The 23,236-nt window shown below is 43.5% G+C and overlaps 2 protein-coding genes across 4 annotated transcripts in view; both read right to left on the bottom strand.

Moving 5' to 3' along the window:
• LOC146869905 (vesicle-fusing ATPase-like) overlaps nt 1–23,236 on the bottom strand; it is a 1,998,451-nt gene that overhangs the window by 1,542,375 nt on the left and 432,840 nt on the right. Inside the window, exon 1 of one of the 3 annotated variants that reach the window (XM_085624090.1) lies at nt 20,288–20,403. The exons of the other annotated variants lie outside the window; for them this stretch is intronic. The gene's annotated coding sequence lies outside the window, so the exon portion shown is untranslated. Of the gene's footprint in view, nt 1–20,287; nt 20,404–23,236 lie in introns of those variants that run through there. 3 annotated transcript variants of the gene reach the window in all.
• Nucleotides 14,686–23,236, bottom strand: part of LOC146869904 (syncytin-B-like) — a 441,867-nt gene continuing 433,316 nt past the window's right edge. Inside the window, exon 2 of the mRNA XM_085624094.1 lies at nt 14,686–18,613. Within this exon, the coding sequence (XP_085480220.1) occupies nt 15,760–16,989 (1,230 nt within the window). The 5' untranslated portion in view covers nt 16,990–18,613 and the 3' untranslated portion in view covers nt 14,686–15,759. The remainder of the gene's footprint in view (nt 18,614–23,236) is intronic.

The raw sequence follows: 23,236 nt of genomic DNA, 5'->3' as shown, positions 1-23,236 counted from the left end.
CGGGTTTGATCCGCAGTCTTTGATGCGGCACCACGGAAAGTTCGAGAAAGGTGGTGTACCATGGCTGGCGAGCAACCAGGACGAGTGTCAGTGAGTGTTGTCTGAGTTTGCGTGCCACCAGCCGTATCAGTGGTGCTGGGGGAAAAGCGTACGCAAATCTGCCGGACCAGTTCATCCATATCGCATTGCCCTGCGACTGCGGATGTGGGAACCTGGCGGCAAAGCTTTGGCATTTTGCGTTTTCGCTTGTGGCGAATAGGTCTATGTCTGGATGACCCCACTGCTGGAAGTACGGCTGGAGTACTGATGGGTGTAACTCCCACTCGTGCATTTGGTGGCTGTGTCTGCTGAGCAGATCCGCCATCTGGTTGTCCTTGCCGGGGAGGTGTTCCGCCATGAGGAACATGTTCCTCTGAATGGCCCACTTCCACATGCTCTGAGCCAGATGAGACAACTGTGGAGAGTGTGTTCCTCCCTGCTTCTGTATGTAGTACATGGCGGTCATGTTGTCCGTCCGGATCAACACGACTTTGTTGCACAAGTGTACTTTGAATGCTTTCATAGCCAGGAAGATTGCCATCAGTTCTAGAAGGTTGATGTGCATCTTCTTTTGTTGTGTTGTCCATAGTCCCTGCACTGTGTAATTGAGTACATGAGCTCCCCATCCCTGGAGAGACGCGTCCGCTGTTAGTATTATCTGTGGAACAGGCTCTTGGAACGGTCGGCCCTTGCAAAGGTTTTGTGGATTCCACCAATGCAGAGAGTTGTATGCCCGACCGCTCACCAACACTAGGTCTTTTAGTTGCCCTTGAGCCTGATTCCATTGACGTGCTAAGCACTCCTGAAGCGGGCGCATATGTAGTCTCGCGTGTGGGACTATGAAAATGCAGGAGGCCATCATCCCTATCAACTGCATGAACACTCGCGCGGGAAGGGAGTGTTGGGGTTTGAACTTGGAAATCAGCATTTGTATGCTGTTGATTCTCACTAAATTTGGCTGAGCTGTGGCCGCCAGAGTGTCTATGGTCGCACCTAGGTATTGTTGTACGTGTGCGGGTTGGAGATGGGATTTTGGGTAATTTAGTGAGAACCCCAGACTGTGAAGAAGGTGAATGGTGCGGGACATGTGGCTGGCACATTGCTGGGCTGACTTTGCTTGAACAAGCCAGTCGTCGAGGTAGGGGTAGACATGAATGTGTTGCCTCCGAAGATGTGCGGCCACAGTAGCCAGGCACTTTGTGAAAACTCTGGGCGCTGTTGTCACGCCGAAGGGAAGAACCTTGAATTGGTAGTGCTGCCCTTGAATAGTGAACCTGAGATATTTCCTGTGTGATGGGTGAATGGGTATGTGGAAATACGCATCTTTGAGGTCTAGCGTGGCTAGGAAGTCTCCCTGTTTGAGCAGTGGTAGGACTTGTTGCAGGGTGAGCATGTGGAAATGCTCCGAGAGAATGTAGCGGTTGAGGGGTCTCAGGTCTAGTATAGGTCTGAGTGATCCGTCCTTTTTCGGTATTAAAAAATACAGGGAGTACACCCCCGTACCTTGCTCGTGGACGGGTACGACCTCTATTGCGCCTTTTTGTAGCATACTTAGCACTTCCTGCTGTAATAGCGTTAAGTGCTCTGAGGACATAGGACGGTTTTTTGGCGGTATTGTGGGCGGAGTGGAGGTTAATTCTAGGCAGTAACCGTGTTTGATAATATCTTTGACCCACCTGTCCGTGGTGATGGAGTTCCACGTGGACAGGAACCTTTGTAGCCTTCCCCCGACAGGTGTTATGTGGTCGGGAGGAAGGGAGAGGGCGTCACTGTTTGTTCTTGGGGGAGGACCTGGTGTTGCCATATCCGCGTCCTCTGCCCTTTGTGCTTGAGCCACGATATCCACCCCGGGTGTTTTTATCGTAGGAACTTTGTGTGTTTCCTTTGTTGTAGGTTTGCTGTGACCCCTGTCCTCTACCTGCTCCTCTATTTCCGGGGCGACGAAAGGAGCCGCTCCGAAAGGTCTGCGTTTGGAGAGCCCCCATGGACTTTGACGTGTCTGTGTCCTTTTTTATTTTTTCTAGGGTGGTGTCAACCTCTGGCCCGAATAAGTAGTCGGGGTTGACCGGCTGGTTGAGGATGTTATTTTGTACCTCAGGTTTGAATCCGGAGATTCGTAACCAGGCGTGTCGTCGTAACATGACGCTAGTGTTTATGGCTCTGGCAGCTGTATCTGCGGCATCCAGTGCACACTTAATGGATGCGTTCGTGAGGAGTTGTCCCTCCCTGATGAGGATCTCCGCTCCCTCCTTGTATTGGTCAGGGAGATGTTGGAGTAATGTTTCTAATGTGTCATAATGTGCGCGATCAACACAAATACAAAAAAGCAGTCATGAAAATATACAATAAGGATGAAATCAAATGTGGCCAATAAATAATCGTAAATAGCACTAACGAGCACATTATACTGGAGCTAGAATCCGGAGTTCCCAATTGGGGGCTGACTTCAGGGAATACAGGACTACTGTGATTCGTTGTCAACATTGAATGGAGAGGTATCATTGAAGGGGGTTCATAGCCAACCTCTACTTTCGTTCCAGGGGGCCCACATTTTTGTCCACTTGTCTGGACAACCTCTACTTGCGTACAAAGCTCTTTCAGCCTGCATGCACCAGTCCATATCGGACTCCCATTTCGAACATTTCAATTCCACTCCCCCCTTCCACGATCTCGCAATGTTACGTTTAGCAACCATACAACCCAGGGAGACCCACAGTCGCTCCGGCCTAGTCAGGTCATTGGCTTCCCAGATATTCAAAAGACATAGCCTCGGAGTAGCCTCAATCTCCTTACAGCAAAACAGGGATAAGGCTGAGATGATCTCCCCCCCAATACCTCTGAAGAGTTGAACATTCCCACCATTGATGCAAATAGGTGCCTACCTGGCCACAGCCACGTGGACATACCGGAGAATTAAGCCGACCCATTAAACCAAGACAGAGCTCGTATAATAGACTATGCAGCAATTTTAGCTGAATTAATTTGAACTGGGACCGAATCGCTACCTCACGAGGCGAAGCGAAGGCTTCCCGCCAGTCTTCATAGTCAATATCACCCACGTCTGCACACTATTTTGCACGGACTTTGTCAAGCAGGTCTGGTGAATTATTAAGGATTTTTCGGTAGGTTAGAGAGATGGCCTTATCTGGAAGGTAGTCATCTAAGAGTCTATCCTCCAAAGGGGAGGACACCGGTACTTCGTCTCCCCTGGAAAACGCCTTAGACAGTGCATTGAAGCTAACCGAATGTTTCGTTCTCATGCAAGTGAAATTTCTGCTGCAGGTCACTAAACGTGACTATTCCACCCCCAACCCACAGATCACCCAACTTGGACAGGCCAATCATGTCCCACTTATCAAACCTGGGCTGACGCCAAAGCAGACTCAAGTGGCAGGAATCGAACAGCGGTGCCGCTTGCGTAAGTTTACCCTTCCATCCAAGGGCTGAATTCGCCACGTGCCAGATGGAGACAGTAGTAGAGGTCAGAGTAAATTTCGGTTCCAGTTTTGATCCCCTATACAGTGCCCTCAAGTATGTACCAGGCAGCATATTGTGCCTATCCATCCGATACGCAGGGTCGGTAATGGGCCGATGCATCCAGTGATTGAGAACAATAAGTTGTGAAGCCCAATAGTAGGATCTGATGGACGGTAACGCTATGCCGCCATCATACCAGCTTTTGGTCAGTTTGACGAGTGCGATTCGGGGTGGTCCATCGCTCCATAGCAGGCTGCGAACTTCAGAGTCAATGGAAGCAAAATAATGAGGCGGGACTAAGTGTGGTGTATTCTGCAACATGTACAAAAAGCGGGGGAGCGCCATCATTTTATAGAGGGCTGCCATTCCCAGGAGCGTAAGAGGAAGGGTCGTCCAATGCCTCACATCAGCTTTAAGGCGCTGGAGGGGGGGGGGGGGGGGCAGCAGATTACGTTGATAGAAAATCTCCATATCTGTCATAATATAAATACCCAAGTATTGAAAGCCCTCCGTCACAACTTTGGCCCCATAGCCCGGAGGGTGTCCGCTGAGGATATACATCAGGGACTTATCCCAGTTAATGGTGTAGCCGGAATATTTTTTACAAAGAGTAAATATATGAAGTACATAATGAATCGAGAATCTGGGCCTAGCCAAGTAGTACGTGTATATTCTTGGGCACACCAAGGGCCCTTCTGTATGTTTCGGATAATAACATTTCTTAACAAAAAAAAAGCAACTGTAGGATGACCAGTCAAGCTCTGCATAGAGCCTTCTACTGTGCAGCAAATGGGTTGCCACAATTTTAGTAACTTTTGATCTGTTTGAGCTAGAAACAAGATGTGTTTTTATTTGTTCAAATCTGCAGATTATGTGGTAAATGCGGCAAATCCATAATTATGCTGAAAACGCAGCAGCATGACACTACATCAAAAACAGATTCCCTTTGGGATTCATCAATGGCTTACCGCAGTGTAAACACACCACATTCAAACAGTCAGTCAATAACCAACATATATAGAGTAAGCCAAAAAACCAATATGAAAATGTTTATTTAATAAATCTGTTCAATCAAATTATTATTATTTTTTTTTAAACATGTACAGTGCATAATGTCAGATTAAAACAATAGCTAGCATCAGGTTGTTTCATACCATACACCATGTAGAGCAGGTGTAGCAAATATCAGAATTCACATTAAAAATACAGATGCACAACCAAACCAATAATCGCAACAGGTTCAACATATAACAAATTTTGTAAAGGAACTCCCTATGGTTTGGTAGATCAAGAAGTGATGCGTTTCAGTGGTATATAGTAGGTCCAACCACCTTCTTCAGGCTTACTACAAAACTGTCTCCCAGCGCTCTTATCATAGAACTGATGATCTTCGTTTGCGCTTGTTTAAACTTTGTTTTTCTCCCTCTTTGATGCTAGTTGGTAGCAGAGACCGGTGTCCCTGCCTCTTCTTATACTATAAACAAAAACTTGCAAACTTGCCTGTTTTGGGGCCGCATTACATGTTGTGCGCGATTTTTATGCAAAACGGTAATTGCAAGCATTGGCATAGCCAATAGGTCTCGCCTTTGGGACTTTATAAGTGTTTAGCCATGCAACAGTTGATGTTGTTGCACCCAGGATATTGTGCTGCATAACTAAATAGTTATAAGGTCCCAAAAGCGAGACCTATTGGCGATGCCAATATTTGTTTGACAAGGTGGAGAGTCCTGCGGATGTTATCGTGTGTCTGTCTCCCCTTTATAAACCCAGATTGGTCCGGGTGGACTAGGTCGTGCATCAGGTTTTCCAAACGGGTCGCCAAGATAGCCGAATAGAGCTTGGCATCCAGGTTGAGGAGAGCTATCGGCCTATAAGAGGCACAGTGTCGGGGGTCCTTCCCCGGTTTGGGGATTACTGTAATGAGCGCTTCTGCCATGGTGGGTGTGAGCGCTTGCCGCATTGCTATATCATTGAACATGGCGGTGAGATGTGGTACTAGCTCGGAGGTGTATGTTTTATAGAAAAGGGCCGTTAGGCCATCCGTCCCCGGCGCTTTATGGAGTTTAAGCCCCTGGATCGCGAGACGTACCTCTTCGTCAGTGATTGGCACGTCTAGTTGTTCCCTCCAGGAGTCTGGGATCTTCGGGAGTGTTAGGGTGTCTAAATAAGCTTTCTGCGTGTCGGTATCAGGGGGAGATGCTTTGTAGAGATTGTGATAAAAGGAATCGAACAGCTAGGTTTTACCCTAGTCGTTAAGTTCTAGTTCCCCCTCCTCGTCATAGATTCCCCCAATATACTCCTTGGACCTCTTCTCCCGAAGCTGTTGTGCGAGATGGGAACCTACCTTGTTCCCCTGAGCGTAAGCGTTGCGCCAGAGCCGGAGGAGTGCGAATTCAGCCCTATTGATGTAAATTGCCCCCAATTTTCCTTTGACAGTACTCAGCTGCCGCTTCAGACTGTGGGTGGGATTCTCCTTAAATTCACGTTCTGCTTGTGACAGGGCAGTCTCCAACCCCTCCCGCTCCTTAGCCCTTTCCTTAGTTAAAGGTGACACCAGCCCTATATATTTCCCCCTAACTACCGCCTTGAAGGCGTCCCAGTTGTTCTGTGGCGATGTATCACTCGGGTCATTCCTTTGAAAAAAATCTCTAATTGCAAGTCTCAGTTCGTCCCTCATCGACTCATCTTTTGTCACAGAAGTGGGAAAGTACCATTTGGAGAATCCCTGTATCTTCTGTCCACAGCTTAGGCCAACCGTAACAGGACTGTGATCAGATACAGTAATGGGGAGAATCTTCACCCCCTGGAGCGAGCCCTGCAGATCTTGGGATATAAAATTGTAGTATAAAAGTATATGTGCCTCTTGGCTATTGATCAACGATTACTGTCCTCTCAATCCTCAAACACACTCATATTTACACTTCACTGTCCCCCTCAATACTGAATCTGTAAGAAGCACTTGTCATGAAACAAAAATGGTAAAATAAATCTGTATTTTAATAATCAATGTAAATTCATCCAAAGAATTTTTTATGTAACACAATAAATCATACACATAAAAATCATATACAATTTAAAATGATAAAATCACCACACAATTTTTCACAATTGTTTCGAAAAAAAAGAATTTTCATGCCATAAAAAGGAGAATGGTAATCGACAAGCAATGTGTCATACATCTGTTAATTTGGATTTGTCAAAGGCAGTGTCAGACATAAATCACTGATCCCTGTCTTTCCCTAACTGCACCAAATGTAACACTTTGAAAACAACAGGCGTCGACGCGTTTCGGTGGTGAGAACTTCACATAGAACCACCTTCCTCAGGACTCATGCTATTTTCTCCTTGTGTGTATATGTGTTCAACTACGATGTCGAATTCACCGGTACAACCGTACTTCGGCAAGAATGTCTCCTATATAGGAGTACTTCTAGATATCTTGGCGGATGGTTGGAGGCTTGCAAAGATTGCTTAATACTTGTCATAGGACGCAAAGACAAGGTAGACTTCAGTTCAAGTTCATGTTAGTGGCCGGAAGCAATCTCGGTCGCTCTTATATCTGGAACTGCATTCATTCCATGTGGGTGTAAGTCCATATATCGCGTATTCTTATAGTTCAAAAGGGGCGAGCGTGTTTGTTCCTCCGTCTTTCGTTTTTTCTCCCACGATAAAGTGGGAGAAAAAACGAAAGACGGAGGAACAAACACGCGACCCCGACAAACGACAATCAAGGGAGATGACAAATGATATGCTCGCCCCTTTTGAACTATAAGAATACGCGATATATAGACTTACACCCACATGGAATGAATGCAGTTCCAGATATAAGAGCGACCGAGATTGCTTCCGGCCACTAACAAGTACTCCTATGTAGGAGACATTCTTGCCGAAGTACGGTTGTACCGGTGAATTCGACATCGTAGTTGAACACATATACACACAAGGAGAAAATAGCTTGAGTCCTGAGGAAGGTGGTTCTATGTGAAGTTTTCACCACCGAAACGCGTCGACGCCTGTTTTCAAAGTGTTAAATTTGGTGCAGTTAGGGAAAGACAGGGATCAGTGATTTATGTCTGACACTGCCTTTGACAAATCCAAATTAACAGATGTATGACACATTGCTGGTCGATTACCATTCTCCTTTTTATGGCATGAAAATTTTTTTTTGAAACAATTGTCAAAAATTGTGTGGTGATTTTATCATTTTAAATTGTATATGATTTTTATGTGTAGGATTTATTGTGTTACATAAAAAATTCTTTGGATGAATTTACATTGATTATTAAAATACAGATTTATTTTACCATTTGTGTTTCATGACAAGTGCTTCTTACAGATTCAGTATTGAGGGGGACAGTGAAGTGTAAATATGAGTGTGTTTGAGGATTGAGAGGACAGTAATCGTTGATCAATAGCCAAGAGGCACATATACTTTTATACTTGTATTCCTGGGTACTCCAGCCTTTTGGCCTTGAGAGTCCCCTCTCCTTGTTTTCAAAGATATAAAATTGTAGTCCAGCCTGGAGTGAGTAAGTTTGGTGGGCCTGGGAAAAGAACGTGTAATCTTTGACAGAGGGGTGGAGGAATCGCCAGGCATCAAGGAGCCCCATATTGAGAAACACTTGTTGCAAGGATGTGGGAAATCTGCCTCCCCGGATCTATGTGGGTGGGAGCTATCTTCTGTTGGATGCCAGGTGAGATTAAACTCCCCCATCAATATTATTTGTTCTTCTGCAAACTCACCCACCATATCTAGTAGCGAGCTTACGAAGGTCACTTGCCCAGTATTTTGGGACATATGCCGAGACCAGCGTCACCCCTCTCCCCCTCAGCTTCCCTTTCACAATAACCACCCTCCCATCTTTGTCCATCCGTCTGGAATTTCGTGCTGTTGTGGAACAGTAATGCTACCCCGTTGTGTTTGGTTTTGGCAGAGGACCTATATATGAGGGAATAGCTTTTGTGCCTCAGCCTCAACTCGTCCGATCTCTTAAGATGCGGGTCTTGGAGCGCTACCACATCAAATTGGGGGCCTTTCACATTCCATGTAGTGACTGATGTCATCGCATGAAGTAACACCCTTCCTGCATTAGGGATCCCCCTCGAGTGTGTTGTGTTCTTTCCCCTGGCCAGGTTCTGAATCCCATGGACCGCACTACCTCGACTTCATAATCAGACACTGATGTAGCATTTTCCCACCCCCCTTCCTCCCCTGCTTCTCTACCACCCTCTTCAACAGTAAACCAAAAACAAAGGAACAAACAATGGCTGGTCGCAGGGCCCTTACAAGCCCTGCGGTTGCAAGAAGTAAGATGAGGTGCAGCAGGCCGGGGTTTCAGCCCTCGCCCGTCACCTGGCTGTCTGTATCTCGATGACCAATGTAGCCATTCACTCACTGCAGTGCGGGCTTCAACTGAGTATCGTCTGGAGGCTCCTGTGTCACGCAGGACTTCCCTTTACCCCCCTAGACCTATGGCGTTTCGTGCCCTTGGAAGCCCAAGTCCTCCGCAGTGTTTGCATGCTGTACGATCCTGAGCAACAATAATAATAACTGCTTGTGACAACCAGATTTGGGTCCGAGGTAGCAACAGACAGAGCGTTGCCTCACGCCCTGAGTTGTTACCAGGAGCGGTGGGTAGTCCTCCCGATTACATACGGGTGTTAACCACATATCCCTGTAGTGCCTACAAAAAGTATTACACAGGTATAAGTTGGTGGTATCGTTCCAATTAATTTGGCAGAAAATATAATTTGTGTGCATTCTTAATCACTTATTTATGCAGTAGTAGTAACAAACAGGTCCTGAGGAAGGCCATGATCGATTTGTGATCTTGATTGGCTGAAACATGTAGACCCTCATTGCTTTGACCAGCGCATTCGTACATTATTTCAGACCGCGCTCACACAGCTTTTAATCCTTGACCCCAAGGGATACCCAATAATGTATTTCTCTCCTAGTAGTCAATTTTAATTATTCACTTCAAAAACTGCATTATGTCATTTTCACTACACTGTTCCATGCTCCATCGATCTTAGGAGATCTAGTCTCCGGATCATATCAAAACATACGCGAGCTCCTCCTATACACTTGCTGGGAGTTGTAGCTCCTTGGCGGCACAAGGTTGCAGCCAAGAGGAGATCCCAAATGATGAAGCATGCAACCTCAGTGGGTGATGGGATTCCGTCCTCTTAAATAGGACTCCCCTGATTCACATCTTTCTGTTGGATTGCCTGTGTCTTTGTCTGTATTCTTTCAAGAGACCCGCGGATTTTGTGTTTTTGACGATCCTGAGCAACGCCAAGAAATGCAGCATGAGAGTCTCAGTCGTGTCTCGCCCACAGGTAGGTCATTGTGAGGAACCTTTAGTCGCTATGCCTGTCCAATTCACAGAAAATGTTCACTGCAGCTAGTGGACTAGCATCACGTAGATGCAAATCTTGCTGTCATCCTCCAGCAATGTGTCTGGTGCGCACAGTGTAAATTCATTCATGTTGTCCTATAGATCACTGGGCCTCGTCGCGTGCGTTTCTTCCCATTCCGTCCTGCTTTTCACTCATTAGCAGTCCCTCATGCCTGTGAGGAGCGCCCCTTGGAGATTGTTACCGATTATGCAGGAGTGGGCCGTGACTGGCCTTGTTGTCCCGACTGAGAGCTCGAAGCCTTGTCCTTCGGCAGCGGGAGTCCAAGCAGTTCCAGGCCTTCCTTAAGTTCTGCGATGTGGCGCGGTTTGTTTTTATATTCAAACGCTAAACCAAATGGGTATGTCCAACGATATCTGATTTGGTCTTTCTGGAGTTGCTCTGTGAGAGGCCTAAAGGACTGTCTCCTCTGGAGGGTCGCCTGTGCCAGATCCTGGAATATTATACAGCGATAGCCTTGGAAGAAGATTGACTCTTTCTTTCGGGACTCTTGCAAGATAGCTTCCTTGATCTTATAGGAATGGAGTTTGACCAGGACATCCCTTGTGCGACGTAGTTCCCCTGAAAGCGCCGGACCCGCCTAGTGCGCTCGATCAATCTTAATCTTGAGACGTTTAGGCCCCAGAATCTCCGCAAAGAGCCCCTCCACGAACACATCCTGATTAGGACCTTCGGCCCCTTCCTCCAGGTCCCTAATGCGAATATTCTCTCTCCGCGAACTGTTTCCAAGGTCTTCATTTTTCAGGAGGGCTGCTTGGAGTTGTACTTGCAGGAGTTGCAGCTTTCATCCTTTTTAAAAAAATCAGGAACATCGCAAGTAGCACATATGGAAAAATCTGGCTACCGTAGTGTGATTTAGAGAGAGAAAGGTAATCCTACAGTAAGATGTTCTATGTATTGAACCTACACCAAAACACAAGAGCGTACAAAAGGCAGGAGAGTGCAGTTTAGTTTCGTGCAACGAGAAATATAAATAGGATGGATATATATGTAAATCAGAAATAGACTGAATTTGGGGATGTTGTTATTTTTAATTGTTGGCCGTTTTGTCACAATTTACAAACTTCAGTTTAACTTCTTGTCTAACTTCTCCAACGCTTGTCTTTTTAATATGTGCCATTCTCAAACTATCATTTTATTTCTTATCATTTTTGAAGAGTGGCATTCTGCTTCTTTAACTACTTTAGCAAAAAGGTTGAACTATACTACCTAAAGAAACGTTTATTTCCTTGCTAAATTGTTTTCCAGCATACGCACAAGTGACATGTGTGTTCTTCTACCTATATCAGTTCATCTGTAGGTGGGTGAGCTTGGAGTGCAAACTAGAACCCCCCCCAAAACATCCATCACAGTAAAATGCTTATTTCAAGTTAATTTCCCAGCCTACTTGTTGAGAATTTAACATATTGGCATTAAACTGTTCGTATTTAACAAACTAGAATCAAGTAAATGATTTAAAATATGTATATAGTTATTGAATCAATGGAAATGCTTCATTTGCAAAAAGAAATTGTAAACTAGGTCTATTTCTCATTATTATCCAGATAATTCTTCAAAATATCACATTAACCAAATCGGTCTTCTAATTTAATTTTTTTTTTTTTTCAGCTAAGAGCAGCGCTGCCAACGTCTCATTGGACGGCACAGATTTAACCAGATGCGCAGGCTCCACAACCAGCACCAGAACATTAAATGTTAAGGCCCTTATGCTCTTATAGAGTCCATGTTGAACCGTTCTCTGCTAAATTTACATCTGAGCGGCACGTTTATATTTGTAGACTTCAAGGGAGTTTGGGAAAGACTATATATTTAGATCACTGGCTGGCATCTGCACCTAGGTGATACCAAGAAAGAAAATGAATGTATTTATTAGTTGGGATCTGGCCGTTGCTAATACAGAACGCAATTATTTCACTGACTTAAGTCTGCACAGGCAGGTGGTGTGACAAAAATAAAATCATAATTTCAAAAGGTCCTACTCCACCCAATGCTATTGGTGATCTTAAATCTACGTTTCATCGATTCAAATCTGCATTAAGCCATTAGTGAAAGAAAGTAGTTTTATTACTCAATTCTGAACCAACTCCCTTATGAGATATAAAGTTATTACTAAATTGTAATTCTGTCACCAGGTAGTTATACTCCGCAAGTGCCAACATATGAATAGAAAAAAAGACAATTCTTTAAAAAAAAATTTTTTAAATGTGTTACAGTAGAAGATGCAAACATTAAGACAGACCAGGCTCTGATACTTAATTTATATATGGCTGAAATATGTATTTATTATCCCTAAATCGGTAATAAACGTATTCAATTTCTGCTCCATTTACTGTGAATTATTAGGATTTTAAAGACAATCTTACCCAACTACGTGCAAACTTGGTGATTAGGTTCATGTTGTTGCACAGGTACATAGAGGATACAGTAACAATGTTGCTCCTGGTTGGCAGCCAATATAAGATGAGCCATTGGGCCTATTGCCCAGAAGCCATAATCATCAACACCTGTCACTCTGGACAGTCTAATGGCGAGTGAGTGCAGAAGTTGGACTGAACAAGCTTTGCATTCATGCTTTTTCATTATGCAAGTAAGGAGGACATGAAAGGGGAACACAGAAACTCTCAGATGCGGTCTACTCCACATCCAATGAACTGTAGCTGTACAGGAGACTTGCGCTTCTCTTATTGCGAATGAGTCCCAAAGTCAAGTATTGAACATACAAAAAAACTATACTCAAGACCTACCCACAATAATCTATAAAGAAAATCCCTGCAGAAGACAGACATTCAACTTGAACGGCCACCAGACCTGAAGAGACAAAGGCTTCAGACAAGACAAAAATCTTTGCAACCGTAACCAGAGGATGAGGGTTCAACGAGCTCAATTAGCTTTGAAAAAAAGTCCAGCCATACAAGAGGAGGAGGATGAGCAACTGGTAATAAATTGTTTCACAAACAAATCTGTTGATATCTAGAATATATAGTCAAGCAGGAGATAAAGCTCTAAAATCTGAAAAGAAGACTGGGAGAGGGGCTCAGCTCCTTTGACAAGAGATTTTCAAAATGCTTCTGGAAAATTTAGTGTCCTGTTCAGAGGTAACCCTTCTGCCCTGTAACACGTAGAATGAAATTCCTTATCTTTAAGGAATTGTATGGTGTTACCTCCGTCCAAGGAAGGAGCTATGAACAATTCTAAATTCTACAGGCTAAAGAGCCTAATCTGCACTGGCGGCCAAGCTATGGTATAAAATGATTCTGATTTATGTCTAGAAGACAAAGCAAACCCAGGCCTGTTCAAGAAAGCTTTAAATCCGTACTGGAAAGAGCATATTAAGCTTTATTGTTTGGTCTCCACTTAATGAACATTCCAACAAGACTAAGATGCAGTGGCCTGAAGCGATTCTCAACATATACTCTACCACAGAACTCATGTGTTAGGTGCATATTTGAATGAAGATGAGACAAGCAAAAGTCCCAAACCTGATCGATAATATTGAAAGCCGCATGCATCAATGAAGTCCATGGCAGCCCAAGTTGCCAACTCACTGACGTTTTCATCCACAAAATGGGCTAAATGAGAGTAGAATTTTGAATTTCCGGATTTGTTTTTTACCTCTACACAAATGCCCAGTTGCCTATTACAAGAGACAGCATAAACACCCCAAAGCTACTTCACAGGCCTTATGCTTTCGTTATATGGACACAACTTGAGCTTTCTGGCCTCAACAGTCAATGCACTGAAGCAGTGCCTGTAAAAAGTGGATTATAAACACAAAGTATCTGACATCAATATTCAGAAGCTAAAATGAAAGAGGATTATGTGGGATGCCCAAAACAAAGTTAGAGGCAAAAACGATTTTTACTGGGACGAAAAATTCGGCAGAGTCCATGAGTTTAGCTTTTTGGCCATTACGTTTTTAAAAGGATGCAAGTTAGAGTTATTTTATGGAGAGGATAAGAAAGGCCAGTATCACATTAAAGACCACTTAAAAGGTTAGCCATGGAATATCGGTCTAAAGCGCATATTAATCTTATGACAACCTTACCATCCAAGGAATGCAGTATCACGTTCTTTGAACAAAAACTTTGGGACTCTTCAGCAATATGGATTATCTCAGTACAGCCTAGAAACTTTCTGAAAGATATACCAACTCCTACAATTCTCTTTGTTGTTAAGTACCAGTAGGTGCAGAAATCAAAACACTGCTATACAATCAAAAGATGAATGTTGTAAAATTAATATGCGACACCTTTATAGACTGGTGTTCACAGGGAAAGACTAGGACCACTACCTGAAATTCCAAATTACAACGTGCAGAGGACAATTTATACTTCATGTATAATATGTTCACGCTAATATGAAATCCCAACACATGATGCAAGACAGTGGGGAACCTGAATAAACCTTCATTAGAAAAGAAAAATATGTGGAATAATGAGGGCGACTCAGATCTGTGCTTACAGTGTTTAGTGAAAAAGTAAATAACAATATAACCCACCGGTGGCCAGGTGAGCATCCACCAACAGAATACCGGACCCTCAAACCCCAAAACTCAACATTCTCTCACACTACATTAGTGTTCTGCTCTTAACTCAGCATACCACTGATTACGCTAAATTGCACCCCTGTCTTCTTCCTAGCATTTAGCGCAGATGATCTTTTGTTTACCTACTAAACGTAGTGGAGGGGAAGAAACATTTCATAACAAGATATCAATATCATACCTGAAAGTACCACAGACTCCAACTTTGGGTTTGTCAATTTATTATAAGGCCAAGAATAATAGGATGTATACACATCGTAAAATTAGCATATATAGATATAGAAAAATCAATACAAAGCCGATTCTACGAATACAAGTAATTCGGCATAACAAGTATACAGTTGTAAATTCCAGGATCAAGATACAACTCAGGATGGAAGCAGAATCTAAATCTCTTTTCATTAGAAATAAAACAAATCTGTCCCTACAGTATACTAAAAGGAGACGCTACCCAACTGTCCTTCCATCTAATCCCAAAGGTGTCAGCACGTGTTGACTTCCTGAGAAGTACTCACGTCAAATGGGTTAAAGTGCTTAAGGTTAGGAGCTAGTTCTAAGAGGCTCCTTTCTCACCGAAAGCTAGCAGAAGTCTGAGGTCTCTGTCCCTGTGCATCATACAATATAGAATTCGATTTTCTGATTCATCTTGGTAAAAATTTCCATTGCCTCTTTTTTTATGCAGGGAGGTTCATGCTCTGTTAATTAAAGTTCCTTGTTCACCAAGTCGACCTTGGTACCCAGACCAGCCAGACACGAGAGACAACCTCCCTTCTCACTTCCAACTGTCTTCAAAGCACTCCTTGTATCTTTTCCAATCTGAAACTAACGAGTTGGCATTCCGATACCTGCAGTAGGATGAGAACACTGCTATTATTTTAAAACAACATGCATTTAAATTTTTAATTTCTCAAAAAGCCAAGGAGGTGCAAAACAATTATGGTTTCAGGCCTAGTGACTCGGGCAAGTTAAACTAAACTTCGTTACACTGTGTGTTTATAAGACTGTCCTGCTCTCAGTATATGCAGGCATAACGATACATACAAAATCATAATATAACATTTCACTACAATGAATGTTGAATGAGTCTATTGAATACATGTTAATGATCAAAAAACACTGCAAACCATAGGAATATGTGAAGGTGCGTATCAACCATGAGTATAGTGCACCCATACAAAATAGAGTGCTGAAAGCACTCTATCAGTTCCCCCCTCTGATGACTAGTGTCATAACACCAAATTTTATTCTTTCAGAATTTCCTCCTTGTAGAAGAGACCGACCTAAACAGGAGATGTAGCTTGCTGTCCATGTCTAAATCTTTCTAACCCCTTAAGGTGCTGATAATGACTGTCCTGCAGTCGTTCCATTTGCTGTTCTAGTTTTCTCAGGATATTTTCCTGATGTCTGGCCTTTTGCCATTTGTATGCTTTGATGGCTCCCCATAAGACAATTATAAAAATGACAGCTATTATGATGGGTTTCAAGATGTAACCCATAATTCCCTGTCCCACACTGCCAAACCAACTTCCAATCTGTCCAAAACCCTTGCCAATGTGAACCCAGAGTCCTTCAGCGGCCAAATTATGCAATTCTTGATGGATATCTGAAATATTGGTGATATACTTCCTTATATCCCGACTATTGTCATAAATAGAAGTGCAGCACTGTTGGACTCTCAAAAGTTTACAGACTCCTCCAGGTTTTGCTAGTAGGACATCTAAAGCAAGACAATTTTGAAGAACCATAGCCCTTATTGATACCATCTCACCATCCACTAATAACAGGATTTTTGCTGTATTCACGGAGAGTTTATCCACTATCGTTGCCAGCTTTTGCATTTTTACATCATTCAAAACCACACCTAGACTAGGTATCATGGCTCCAAACACATCACCAATGATTTCTCCAGCACTTACACCACGTGTTCCTCTATGAGATCCTTTTCCTTCCAAAGGCCATAAATCATCTACATGGAATATCTTGGGAAATACTATAGCTAAATAGCATGTCCCATACCAATTCTTGGGCAGTTTCACGTAAGTATTCATTCCACATACAAAATAGACATTAGGCATTATGGTAAATTTATCCAGTAGTGCTTTCCTTATGGACTTTTCAATCAGAAAAATGTGTTCACGATCACTTTCACCCACGAATATCTTGTCGCAATATGTGGACGGATGTCTAATGCACAACTTTCCTTTCTGCTGAAAGTCTAACGCTATGGGTCCTGAACTCCCTTTTGCCTTGTGATTCAATTCTTCTATGGTCCATGGTAATACCTTATGTTTCAGATCTGGTCGAAACAAAGTTTGCCTATGTCGATCTTCTATCTGATCTACGAATTCCTTTTCAATGTCAGTTAACATGCAGGTCAAATTATGTCTGTGAGCACAGGATGTATCTAGAGTTATGGTAGGCACAAAATACTTAGACATGCGCTCTACTTCCTTGTAATAATCATATTTGTTCATGTATTTTAGGACTGGAACTTCAAAGTACCACATCATAATTCGAGAAATAGTATTCAAAATGGGCTTTACTACAAAACATGCTTAATAGATCGCTGCATGTGATGCCATAAGTCACGGGCAAGTGATGGTATTGTATGCCTTCCTCTACTGATGCTGGTAATTGCATGCACACAACAATCTTTTGCTTCCATTGTGTCCACATACTCCTACAACAAACGGGCATATGCATTGAGCGTGAAATCACCCTTTGACAAATCTACATGTAATCTACGACTAGTTTCTTTAATCAATTCCTTATCTTTTATGGATTGACCTTCTTCTATATCTGCATTTGAAACAGGTGGGGTAAGGGTATTTTGTTCCCCATTCTTTTCATCATTGGGAGACCCAATCAAAGATATGACAATCCCCACAATTATAACAAGTAGCACTATTGCTATAAGAGTTACAATAATAAATTTCTGTTTCCGTCCAGATGTTTTAGAAGCCATGTTTATACTGTCGTATTTGGCACCCCAAAGAAACGTTGAGAGTCTCTGTTCTTCTTTTCTGTACTTTTAGCTTCAATGTCTGTAGTTAATTTCTCACCCTATTATTGTCAGATTCAGTCCATCAATACTAAACCTATTGTAGAGAAGTAGTCAGCCCTAATCCTGAATTTTTCTCTCTATTGAAAGGACCCTATTTTAAATCTTCTTCAACTCGGGGCTAAGAAGGCCTAATGAGTTCTTTGATCACAGTTCAAGCTTCATCTCTAATGAGGTTAGAGCAGAGTATGTTGAGAACCATTTGCAGGATTTCAGCTCAAATTTCTCCCAATTCCAATGCAGTAAGCTGTCGGCCAAAGGAAGGGAAAACAACCTGATTAAGGATCAAAAATCTCAACCCACTCAGTCTGGGTGGATTCGGAACTTGCAGTGTCAGGGTTCCAAATGCTTCGACTCCCGGGACTAACAACTGAATATCAATCGAGAGGGTGTCCCCTCCGTAGCTCACTGTTCCAGTTCCCAGTCTCCCGGAATTCCTCGGGCTCTGTATCTGCAACCAGATATGTCCACTCAGGAGATGCGTACTTCGGAGACGGTGTTCTTTTTCTTCTTGAGCGTCTTAGATCATCTGGATTATCTTCTTGTTCGCTTTGTTCAGATTGGGACGTTTCAGGAATTTGAGAAAGATTTTTCTCAGGTGCAAGTCTTATGTTCAGCTTTTCTTTTCTTGTTGGTCACTTTTCTGCTGTGGCATCTGCTCTCCCTCTTTGTCTGTTCCTTCTACGCCAGGCCGTTCACTCTGGTCTGGTTCAGAGGGTACTTCCACAATGTCGTCAATTTCGGGCTCTGTATGCTGCTCCTCAGCAGGCAGTGCTCTTTCTCCTCGCTCTGTTTCTCCCTGTAAGTCTTCGAATTCAGTTGCTCTTTGGGCAACTTGAGGAATGGGTGCTTCCTCCACAGGCTCTGGAACCTTGCACGTATGTGAAGCGTGGATCCAATGCGGCAGTCCTCCACACTTCACCGCTGTACTTGTGACCAATAGGACTTGATATGGTCCTCTCACAACGAGCATCAAGACAGTTCTTCCGCACGTGCTTGCGTAAGAGTACCCAGTCTCCGGGGTTTAGATCATGCAGCAAGTCTCTCGAGGCAGATGCAGTCGTAGCCTCGACCTGGTGGGACACAGAATTAACCACATCAGGCAGTCCCCTACAATAATTCAACACCATATCATCAGTGATATTTATCAATGCTGTGGCTGGCACCATAGGCAATCTCATAGCTCTCCCTGTCAGTATTTCATGAGGGGATAGCCCTGTTCTCCTATCAGGAATGCTACGCAGGCTCATCAGAACAAGAGGCAAAGCATTCGGCCACTTCAATGCAGTCGATGAACAAACCTTAGCCACTCTCATTTTGATCATGCCATTCACCTGTTCCACCAGACCAGACGCTTCGGGCCTGTAACTGCAATGCAATCTCTGGTCTATGTTTAAAGCAGCACACAACAGTTTCATGAGTTCACTATGGAAGTGAGTTCCTCTATCTGTCTCCACTGAAGTCTGGAATCAATATCTCTGAATCAGTCAAACTGTAGCAAAGTTGCTGTTGCGAGACCCATCACATCGTCGAGTTGGCTATGCCTCAACCCAACGTGAAAAGATACACACCACCACCATAACATATCTCAGCCTATTGCATCTTGGCATCTCAATAAAATCCAATTGTATCCTGTTAACAGTGCTTAATTTGAGGTGCTCAATTTTGTTTAGGAGGCCACACCCACTTCCCCTGGCTCCACCCACTTCCTCCACTGGCTCCACTCACTTACTCTATTGTATCCACCCACATCCTCAACTGGCACTGCTGAAAGCCAGATGTAATACCCGATCTAAATTTCCTCAAGTGAGCCTTCCTCAAGTAAGGTTTTGATAGAAGGTGCCCCCACCCGCCGTCCCTGAGAAAATGTTGAAAAAATTGAATGCAAAACTGCATTTGAAGCACTATTTTGGAATAAATTGGCTTAAAAGACTAATACAACGTCTGCAACGTAACATAGTGGTTAGGGTTGACTTTACTCATAACAATGTATTTTTTACCCAAACAAACCCTTTTTAGTAAAATTAGGATAGTCCAAGACCGGGGAAAAATATAACTTTCTAACCTGTACCATGCTGTTTGCATCTAGCGCTTTGATAGTAGTTCATAGCTCACTGTGCTAGATAATGATTGGAACTTATGAAGTGAGAATAACAAAAGGATCTCTGTGACAAAAGCAGCAACCCACTGAACATTGCACATGAAATACTGTTCTATCATCTGATGGTACACGTTCTTTTCAGCAGGCATAATATATAGAACACCTGAGAATGAACCTTACCTGTAGGGATAAAAAGGTGTTAGTAACAAACAAGCGTGTCTCTTGTACTCAGATCCATTATTTATCACGTGCCTTGAAGCAACATTTACCTGATTTCTATCCACTCTTTTGGCAAGCACCAGTTAGAAGCACAGGTATGGTACTTTCAGATTTAGTGAGGTGGGAATTGTCTAAGGTATAATACGCACTCACTATAGCCTCAAGTCTACATCTCAGTAGTGCACATCTCAATGTCCAATACTCGTGCATTCACTACCAATTCGATAAACAAAAGCGCTCTGTCACCACCATTCCTCTTTAAAACAATCAAGGAATCTTTTGGCTAGCGCTGCTCAAAGGCGCTCCTCGTGAATACTGTCAACTCTTGCTTGGAAGAAATGCTTTTGCCAAGACATGCACATTGGCAGTCATGCAGTTCTAATCATCGCTACCAAAAGGAAGATGAGAACCGAAGCACACTTCCTACCTTTGTTCAGCCGGGAGTCAGTCTCTGCACTGCTTCAGAGCCAGAATTGCGCTAATAAAAAGCGCGTGACTCAGGGCATGACCTGTATTCAAAAGGCGGCCGTAACTCCTGAAGTCTCACGAGATGTTGCGGACGTGACCTGCAACTTGAAAACAATGATGTTGATGGCTCCCTGCATTGGAGTGCATTAGTGTCAGGTACGTCCTGTATATTAAGGCTCATAAATTACGAACATAGGTACTTAAAGTTTAAGGCTCATACAAGCATTTGCTAAGGATATTTAATAATGCCATAATAGTGTCCCTGTGCAGGAAGAGCAGCACACTTGCTGCATTACTGGGATTAACATTCCTGACATTATTGAAACATGTGGTGCAGAGTAGCGTCGTGTCACAGAGTGCAAGCATGCCAGTTCTTTAGCTCGCACACTTAGAGTCTCACATAAATTCGTAGTCCTTCTAGGCATAAGTTTAGTGCATATATTGCCATGGCATACAGTACAGTGCACGTTGGTCTGAGGACGTTCTATCGTGGGTTGGCCTGACGGACCATGACACCGAATGAAGACAAAGCTCAGCTGTAGTACTGTAGTACCGGCCCTATAAAATAAGTGCCGGTGCTTAGCACCGGAAAGCCCCGGCACAAATTAAGCACTGCCTGTTAAAAGGACCTCCTGATCTTCCAATGTGACTCATTGTAACCACTGTTCTCTTTCTTGCATTCATTTGCTGACACCTAACACATCTATGACACACTTCTTCAGCAATCACATGAAAGCATGGATTAAACCATGTTTGCCTGAACACTCGCACCATGGCATCTCGTCCTAGATGTACTGCTCCGTGAATCTGCCTTGCCATTGGGCTCAACAAACAGTTAGGAAGTACTGCTCTGTTATCGGTTGACACCCAAATGCCATCGTCTCTTTTTTTCACGGCCTGCTCTGACCCATGAAGCAGCTTCTTCCTCCGAGACCTCATCCTGCAACCGCTTCACCTCATCCCATGTATCAGCGACAGCTAACATCATGCTGAGCTTGGTCTCTTCTGTGCTTTCTCCTGTATATTGTCCATTAAAAACACATGCATGTATAGCACAAAAGTGAGCTACTTCATCAGCATAATTATTTCCCTTTGTGACAAAGTCTTCTTCCTTTCCGTGAGCAGCGGACTTCGAAACTGCTATAGCTTTGGGCTTTTGCAAAGCGTCCAATAGTTGGCGCACATATTCACCATTTCAGATCAGTGACCCTGAGGATGTTAAAAATACCCTTTGTGACCACAACTGACCAAAATCATGAACTACACCAAACCCGTATTGGCTGTCCGTATAGATCGTTACTCGGACTCCATGTGAAATAATACAGGCACGTGTTAATGCAATGATTTCCACTACCTGAGCAGAGAATACTCTATTCAAACAGGCAGCTTCTACTACTCCGGTGGTGGTGCATACAGCAAACGCCACTTTTAGGTACCCTTCATTGTCTCTTAGGCATGAACCCTCCACAAAAAGGATCAAATCAGATTCAGGTAAAGGTTCATCGACAATGTCAGGTCTGGGCTTGGTAGATAGTTCAGTGACATCTAGACAGTCATGCTCTTCACAATTTTCATCTCCATCCTCTTGGGGAACAGGCAACAATTTAGCGGGGTTTAGAGTGGTACAACGTCTCAACATAACATTTTTAGATGCTAGAATGACTTGCTCATATTTGGTCAATCTATTGTTTGTAAGATACTGTGTTTTTGTTCTGGTCATCGACAATTCTACAGAATGAGGCACAAACGATTAATGGGTGACCCATCACGATGCTTTTGCATCTTTCAATGCGGACACCTGTTGCAGCAACAGATTTGAGACATCCGGGCAACGCAGAATCTACTGGATCTAATGTAGCTGAAAAGTAAGCCACTGGTCTACGGGCTACCAATGTGTTTGTACAAGGACCGCTATTGCACATCCCTCCTTCTCACAGCAGAAGAGCGAAAACGCTTTATTATAGTCTGGCCTTCCCAGAGCTGGGGCACGACCTATGCTTTCTCGCAGTTCATGGAAGGCTCTCAAGCATTCTTCATCCCATGGTACCTGAATACTGATGTCTTTTCGTTTTAGTCTTAACAGAGGCTTTGCTTGTAAGGAAAAGTTTGGGATCCACTGTCGACAATAGCCGACCATACCCAAAAACATGCAGACTTCTTTCTGTGTTTTCGGAGTTCCCATTTGCAAGATCGCTTCTATGCGATCTGGTGACACCCTCCGCTTTCCCTTCTCAATACGATGTCCCAGATATTGAACTTCAGGTAAACAATACTGCAGCTTATTTGGGGACACCTTATGTCCATTCTCTGCCAAATGGTTCAACAAAGCCACTGTGTCTATCCTGCACACATCTTCATTTTCTGAGGCGACCCAAAGGTCGTCAATATACTGAACCAGAACTGATTTCTGAGCCATCGCCAGCCCTTCAAGATTTTTTTTTCAGACACTGGCTAATGATAGAGGGGCTTTCTGTATACCCCTGAGGGATTCTACACCATGCTAAGACATGATCGCCCATCCGGAATGCAAATAAATACTGACTTTCTTTGTGTAAAGGTATGGAAAAGAATGCTTGACACAAATCTATGACGGTAAACCATTCTGCTTCACATGGTATTTGGAAGAGAATAACAGCCGGATTCAGTACCATGGGACAACAGGGAATCACGATTTCATTAATCCTGCGCAGGTCTTGTACTATTCTATACTTGCGACTAGCCTTCTGCAATACCATGATCGGTGAATTACAGGGACTTCCTCGTATCTCCTTTAGAATGCCTTGTGTGATCATTGACTCAATGACAGGAGTTATCCCCGCCACTGTCTCTGCAGACAGTTTATATTGTGGGGTTCGCGGAAACTCAGCATTTGGTCTCACCTGTATCTTAACAGGTTTCACTCCTAGGA

The sequence above is a fragment of the Triturus cristatus genome, chromosome 1_1, assembly GCF_964204655.1.
Source record: "Triturus cristatus chromosome 1_1, aTriCri1.1, whole genome shotgun sequence".
Taxonomy (NCBI): Eukaryota; Metazoa; Chordata; class Amphibia; order Caudata; family Salamandridae; genus Triturus; species Triturus cristatus.
This window is presented reverse-complemented; position numbering and strand designations above follow the sequence as displayed.